The sequence below is a fragment of the Chelonoidis abingdonii genome, chromosome 20 (genome assembly GCF_003597395.2).
Source record: "Chelonoidis abingdonii isolate Lonesome George chromosome 20, CheloAbing_2.0, whole genome shotgun sequence".
NCBI lineage: Eukaryota > Metazoa > Chordata > Testudines > Testudinidae > Chelonoidis > Chelonoidis abingdonii.
In genome coordinates this window covers 7022923-7030290 of record NC_133788.1, presented here as the reverse complement: position 1 = coordinate 7030290, position 7368 = coordinate 7022923, and the positions used below count along the sequence as shown (strand labels likewise).

The window sequence follows — 7368 nt, the reverse complement described above, 5'->3', positions numbered from 1 at the left end:
ACAGAGGTTTATTCGATGACAGGAACAGGGTCTAAAACAGAGCTTGTAGATACAGCGAACCGGACCCCTCGGCTGGGTCCATTCTGGGGGGGCAGTGAGCCAGACCCCCAGGTCTGCACTTCACTCCTCGTCCCCGGCCAGCTCCAGACTAACAACCCCCTCGAGCCCCTCCTCTCTGCTCAGCTCCTTTCCCGGGCCAGGAGGTCACCTGATCCGTTTGTCTCCAACACCTTCAGCTGGCACCTTTGCAGAGGAGGGGCCCAGGCCATCAATGCTAGGAGACAGAGGGTCAGGCATTTAGGTGCACTGGCCCTTTGCTCTGCCAGATACTTAAGAACTGCCTAGGGAACACTGAGGCACCAATACAGTATTCAGAGAAAACGTTAAGAACATTCCTAGTTCGTCACACATGGCACAGAGCGAGCTAGCAGTTCATGTCTTCCAGTTGTTAGGGCAATAGCATATTGTAATAGTGAATCATGTATGGAAATCAGACTTGAAAGTCAGGCTCTTTCCTCCAATCAACATGCCTACCGCTCCCTTCCTCACAAATATTCATCCTCCATCTTTTCATTGACAGCATAGCACCCATGCTGACTAGCATGTTAAATAATTTAACTGTACTCAAACCTTCTTAGTTTGTTGTTTGCCTAGCTTAATACTTGCTCTTCATCCTATCCAGCATGGAAACCAGCAAGCAACCTTAGAGCTTCAAGTGGATTCCAGGCACCAATCAAAAAGAAGGCATGTTGGGATTGCTTTAAAAATCTTTCTGCCTGGTGACCTGAACCCTAGGGCTTGTCTACACTAGAAATGTTAGGTCAGCTTACAACCACTGCAGTAATTATTCTGGTGGTTCATGTCCACACTACCCTCCTTCTGTAGGTGATGCGTGTCCTCATGAGGAGCACTTCCACTGACATAAGAGGGCAGTATGGAGGGTTGAGAGCCTGGGCTCTCAGCTCCAAATGCAGCTTCCTGCCGGGAGCCCAGCTCCCCCTCCGCACTCCTTGGGCTCTTGGCTCCCCGCCGCCATGAGCCTGGCTGCCCCCCTTAGCTCCCCAGGCTCCCAGCAGGGAGTTCTGCATCCCAATGCAGAAGCCAGGAGCCTCAGGGCAGCCAGTGGGGGCCGAGAAATTGACAAGAATGACAGCTGATGATAGTAATGCAGTGTCTACTGGGACACTGCATCACCCTAACTGCACTGACATAAGCCCTTCACCTCTCTTGGAGGTGGAGTTATGTCAGTGTAGTCGGGTACTTACATAGGTGGGAGCAAGGGTGTAGCGTGTACACTGACATAATTAGGTTGACGTAAACTGCCTTGCATCGACCTAACTCTGTAATGTAGACCAAGCCTTAGACTTATTAGTCAGAAAACTTTACATTTTCTCTTTATAGGATTCTTGCCAAAAGGGTGATGATATGGCTCAGTGACTAGAATTGCCGTGGCTGAACTGTGCTGTTAACTAGGTTACAAAACTATATTTATAGAGGCTGCTACTGAAGGTTTTTCAGGTAAATCAAGGACTTGACTAATTATTCCAGCCTCGTTGGTGGTCTTTAAAATACTTCACCCAGTATCTTGGTCCCATCTAGTCTGGAGCATGGTCCTGTAAATTGGTTTAAGTTGGGTCGTGTCTCTACCGGCTAAGAAAACTGTTAATGCTGTTCTTTTAAGTACATTTAAATATATTTTGCTAGAGATGTGCTAATGTGTCTCCTATAGCTGCTGTAGACAAGGCTATTGATTCAACTTCACTGACCTGTTGTCAGGCATAAGGCATATTTGAACTTGAGTTCTATATGATCTTCTGATTTAAACTTTTAATTCTGAAGGGCTTGCATCATAGGATCTGCCCCATATGAGCTGACTGGATCTCAGCTAGAGGACAAATGTGACTTGGATTTAAATGATTGACACTATTGCATACTGTTTCTTGTCGTGAGAATGTTACACTGACTGCTTGCTTCAAGTGTGAACTGTGTTTTTACATATAACTTCTGCTTTACAGGAAAGCAATGTTCGATACACCAGAAGATGATCCCAATTACGATCCGCTGCCCGAAGAGCGACCAGGAGGATTTGCATGGGGTGAAGGTCAGCGCCTTGGAGGCTAATAAATGGCTGTGCCAAAACCCAGACATAACTGGAAGGAACTAAACTGAAGTACCATATTGGGAATTCTCTTTCTCGTTGTTGCAGAAAGGACACTTTACAGCTTTATGGTTCTGAATACAAGAAGCACTTTATGATATGGCAGTCTAACTAATCCAAGATGTTTCCAGGAGACTACCAGTGTGTCTCTACACCAGGGGTTTTGTTGTATTGGTACTGAAAGCATAATCTAGTGGAGCCAAAACAAAAACAACCAACCAACCCAACTGGAAACCATTTCCTGTTAACTTCAGTTAACAAGACCATGCGTACTCATTTAAAAATGTTTCTAAGGCATTTTTTCCAAGTTATTTAATACAGGAAACTGTGTATGGGAAACTTGGAGGGACAAAATAAAACCTTGGCTTTAACTTTTTTCTCATTGGATAAAAAGCAGACGTGTGAGATCTTTTAAAGTGATTCCCTATTCTCATTGTCGAAGGCTGGTATGAAGCAAAATACACTAAATTTCCAAGCCTGTTTTCTTTTGAGTCAGACAGGATTTTAATTTTGGATGGTGCAAATTTTACCTTGCTAATTCTATGAAAGTAGACTGCTGTAGTTCCAGTATGAGCCCTATTATGAACCTAGCTTGCAGGCTGAGAATACATCTTGATCCAGATTATTTTGAACTACATATGGCCAGGCATGAGTCTCACTGACATGCTTATACATGCGGTAGCAAATGCAAATATGCATGTATAGTTCTGAAAAATCTAACTTTTTTTTTTCAAAGTAGTCATCAAATTATTCAGAATGCTGTGAAAGATATTCCCATATAATTTAGACTAGTAGCTTCTAGACTGGGATACGCATAGCTCTGAGATAGTGAGTGAATAAAATAAAATGTCTTATGACTGCTTGTTACCTTCTTGCATAATCTGTTGATTTGAGTGAAATGATAGACAAGAAGACAAGGCTAGAGAAAGTTTAACATGCTTGATGCAAACATGAAAGCTCCCTGATGTGTATTTCGGTGTTAATAAAAGGTTCCAGTGACAGCCCTGGAGACATGGCAAAAATCCTAGGTTTCCTCACCAACATGCCTCAGCCATGACCTGTAGAGAAGAGGGTAGTTAATACTGTGCGCTAAATTCAGTCCCTGAACTCTGCAGAGACTGCTAATGAGAGGGCTGTGAACGATATGGACATCTAGCCAACAAGAATTGGAGTGACATCAACTCATTCACATAGGCCCCTGAACAGCTATCACAGAATGGACCAGCTAACCTGGATTGGATTTGAACTAGTGACTTGTCTGAGAGGTTTCATATCCCACTTCTCATCACTGAAGGTATCCATCCATCGTAATCATGAATTTCAAAAATTGAGTGGGATGCGTGTACTCTGAAGTTTTGGTGGGGGCTGATGGTGAGTTGTGATCTCATGTATCAACCGAGTGGTTTTCCGTAATCTTCCGTCTGCCAGTAAAGCTTCATCTCAGTATAACAGGAAACTAGTACAGATGGCAGCATATCACTAAAAATAAGTGTTTGAGACTTACAGAAATCTCTTGGTCTAGAAAATGGCTTGGTCTGTGTTTTAAATCCTACTTTTATTCTTTTGAGAGGTAAGAATGTATTTGGGTCTAACTTTGGAGGGGGAGGGGGCAATTTGATTAGATCCGTGTTCTAATTTTTTGTATAGAGACTCTTGTTAATCTGCAGGTGGACTGTTAGCAGGCAGGGGTTGGTGCTAAAGGACAGTTCTGTAGCTAGGACCAAAATCTGTCTGTAAAAGGGAGGTCTGTTTCTCACCACTGTAACAAGAAGCATATGCATATATTCATAAGGATCAAGACCCAGGCTCGTCTACTGAAACTACTTGCTACTTTTTGCAGTATATTTGTTAATTTGTACTCAAAGTCAAGTTTTAAAGAGCATATTAATAGAAGTGTGGTGCTAGAGACATCCTCAAAGATGAGGGAATGACATATTGGCTATCCTGAAATACCTCATGATGTAGTTGTCTTCCGATGCTGTCTCGTCTTTATGCCGTGCATCTTCCACTATTTTAATACTTTCAGAAACTTGTACTGTTTGCAATTGAAGCCACTTATGTTGCTGCGGAGCAGGACCAGTTCCTTAATCTCTAGACCATAGAATTCTATGCAGCTGACTTTGTTTCAGGGCAGTGAGTTTGATCTCCTGCCACCCAGACTCCTGCCTTCACTTAACATGAAGGGGAGGCAGGCTTGTCAGGCTAAGTACCAGCAAGCTGCAGGCCAGGTCAGTGGCTGACGGGCCTAGTGCTCCATTAAAGATGATGATGTTGAAGTAAATCTGCTTGGGATATTGAGATGTGCCTATCATAAAGAAATAGGAAGTATAGGAGGAGACTGCTTGCCTGAGTTATGTGGCTAGAGAGACAGCTGCTGGCTTGTTGTAGTATAAAATGGCTTTTCATGGCCTGTTGTTTCCTAGCTCTGTTTACTTGTTGCACTCTTTTTCTGGCATTTCTTTTAAATTTCGTTTAAGCTTTTTTACACCCATGTGAGGGAAGACATAGATTATATGCTGCTCTCCTTCCCAGAATTTGTCCTGGATGGCTGGGGGTGGGGGGGGAGGAAGGAAGCTATTGCCCCATCCCATTCTACACTACAAGGCTCCTGGTCCTGGTTTCTTCCAGACACTATTATTCTGGGACCATCTGTTTCTTCCAGCATCTGCCTCTGCTGTTCCCTAAGCCTTTGTCTGCTCTGGGACTCCTGGAACAGGATAGAGAGGGAAGTCTGGGAAGCCAGGCTGACCTCAAATGGTCAGTATTCCCCATTGTAGTCCTATAATAACTCAAGCATTTACTTTAGAGAGAGACAAATCATGTGTTGAACTTAAAATAGGAAGAAGCCACCTTTTTTATGTCTATTAGGTACTTATATGGCTTTAAATGACTGTTACTCTTTTAAATTTCACTAAAAGCTGAACTACCTCTACAACTTCCATTGGTTATAGCCACTAATAATAGGGTTGAGGAATTATAAACAACAGTTTGACAGGACATACAGCCACTTCAAGTAGCAGTAAAATTTTATGGAGGTGGAATGTAGTTATCCAAATATGTAATAACCTTATTCTTGTGGAATAATGCCAACTGGTCTTTAATGACTGTAAGTGAACACTGCTTCCCCAAACGCCATCCTGTACTATTGGTGAGAGTGCTGTGCGTCAGGTTGCCAACGGCACTTTCTGCAGCATTCTTCTTTCCTTGAAGATCATTCAAGGAGGGTAGGTGGCTACAGGTGATGGGACAGACTGCGTGTTCATAAGACATTTTATAGGGCAGCTAAGTGCTTAACAGATGTGTGAAGAATTTTGGTCATAGTCTAAAAACAAAGCTGCTCATCCTCTGAACCACATGTCAAAGTTTAAATGAAGAAAAGTATTGTACTTCATAAATCGCATGCATCAAATATTTAACAGTCGCAAGAACCACTGAAGAAAATACTTGCTTAGTCAAACTAGATTCCCAGTACGTGGCAGTGATTGTTCCACATCAGCCTTTGTTTTATACTTTAGTCTCTCAAACTCTCTTAAGCTTCATCTCTTTGAAACCTCAGGCACTCACACTTTATTGAAGTAAATATTTGTTACACAAATGGTGTGGTGGCTACTGCTAAGGAACCAGCCATAGTTATTTTCAGGTGTTTCATTTGTGATTCTAAAATGGTAGCTTTGGTTGAGTGTCTCCCACCTTCAGATTCCAAAGTCAACATTATCCCAAACTGAAGTTGGAGTATTTTTCTAAAGCAGCTAGTTAATTTTGTGTTCTTTCAGTGTAGCCAGGTAAGCTTATTTGCTGCAGTGTGCTGGGAAGCATGGTAGCAAGCAACTAAGCAAGACACAAAAAGTAATTTTTCTGTTCTACACCACACTGATTAGGCCTGAACTGGACAATTGTCTCCAGTTCTGGGTGCCACATTTCAGGAAAGATTTAGACAAATTGGAGAAAGTCCACAGAAGAGCAACACAAATGATTCAAGGGCTAGAAAATATGATCTGAGGGAAGATTGCAAAACCTGAGTTTTAGTCTAGAGGAGAGAAGACATTGGGGGGACATAACACAGGGGTCGGCAACCTTTCAGAAGTGGTACGCTGAGTCTTCATTTATTCACTCTAATGTAAGGTTTCGTGTGCCAGTAATACATTTTGAGAAGGTCTCTTTCTTTGTCTATAATATATAACTAAACTATTGTTGTATGTAAAGTAAATAAGGTTTTTTAAATGTTTAAGAAGCTTCATTTAAAACTAAAATGCAGAGCCCCTGGACCAGTGGCCAGGACCTGGACAGTGTGAGTGCCACTGAAAATCAGCTCACGTGCCGCCTTCGGCACTCGTGCCATAGGTTGCGTACCCCTGTGATAACATAAGTACATAAAAGGTTTTTGCAAGGAAGAAGGAGAAAAATTGTTCTTTAACCTCTCAGGCTAGGCCAAGAAGCAATGGGCTGAAAATGCAGGCAGGGTGGTTTAGGGTGGACATTAGGAAAAGCTTCCTACCTATTAGGATAGTTAAGCACTGGAATAAATTGCCTATGTAGGTTGTGGAATCTCTGTCACTGGAGATTAAGAGCAGGTTATACAAACACCTGTCAGGGATTATCTAAATAATAGTTAGTCCTGCCTTGAGTTCAGGGGACTGGATTAGAAGACCTCTCGAATTCCCTTCCACGCCTATGATTTTATGGTCACTGCCCAATGCTGGTGAAATAATAGGGAGGAGACAAGTAGTTTACCCAGATGTTGTCATATTTGGGCCTAAAATTCAGAAGTAGGACTCCAGAATTCTTATGCTTAAGCTGCTGCTTGTACACTTTTTAAAAATAAGCTGTCCATTTCCCCCATGCCCTGTGACACTATTTTTTTAAGAAAGTAATTAGTGAATTCCATGGGGAAGTGAACTGCAGAAGATGATACTGCTAGTAGTGAGATATTTAACAGGGTGACCTTATTTCCATTAGGCTAGGTGACTCCGTTCTCACAGTTAAATACACTATCTTTTGCCTTCTTCCCTCTCTGAAGAAAGGGGAGAGATAATTTCCACATTTCAGTTGGACCTTCCATCAAAACAGAGAAAAGAAGTGTTAGCCCTAGGCCCAGTCTCCCATGAGGACTTCTGGTAGAAATGTTCCCAAAGAATGGTACTGTAGCCACTCAGGTTGAAAAGCAGCAAGTCAGATTTCAGGGCCTGGGACTGTTCCCGTTGGAAGCAGAA

The 7368-nt window shown here is 42.5% G+C and overlaps 1 protein-coding gene across 2 annotated transcripts in view; it reads left to right on the top strand.

Annotated features, from left to right (window-relative positions):
* DERL2 (derlin 2) overlaps positions 1 to 2633 on the top strand; it is a 15959-nt gene extending 13326 nt beyond the window's left edge. Inside the window, exon 7 of one of the 2 annotated variants that reach the window (XM_032786985.2) lies at positions 2016 to 2633. In XM_032786985.2, coding sequence (XP_032642876.1) covers positions 2016 to 2121 — 106 coding nt within the window. In that variant the 3' untranslated portion in view covers positions 2122 to 2633. The remainder of the gene's footprint in view (positions 1 to 2015) is intronic. The other variant, XM_032786986.2, reaches the window with a different exon arrangement.
* Positions 2634 to 7368: the final 4735 nt, after the last annotated feature.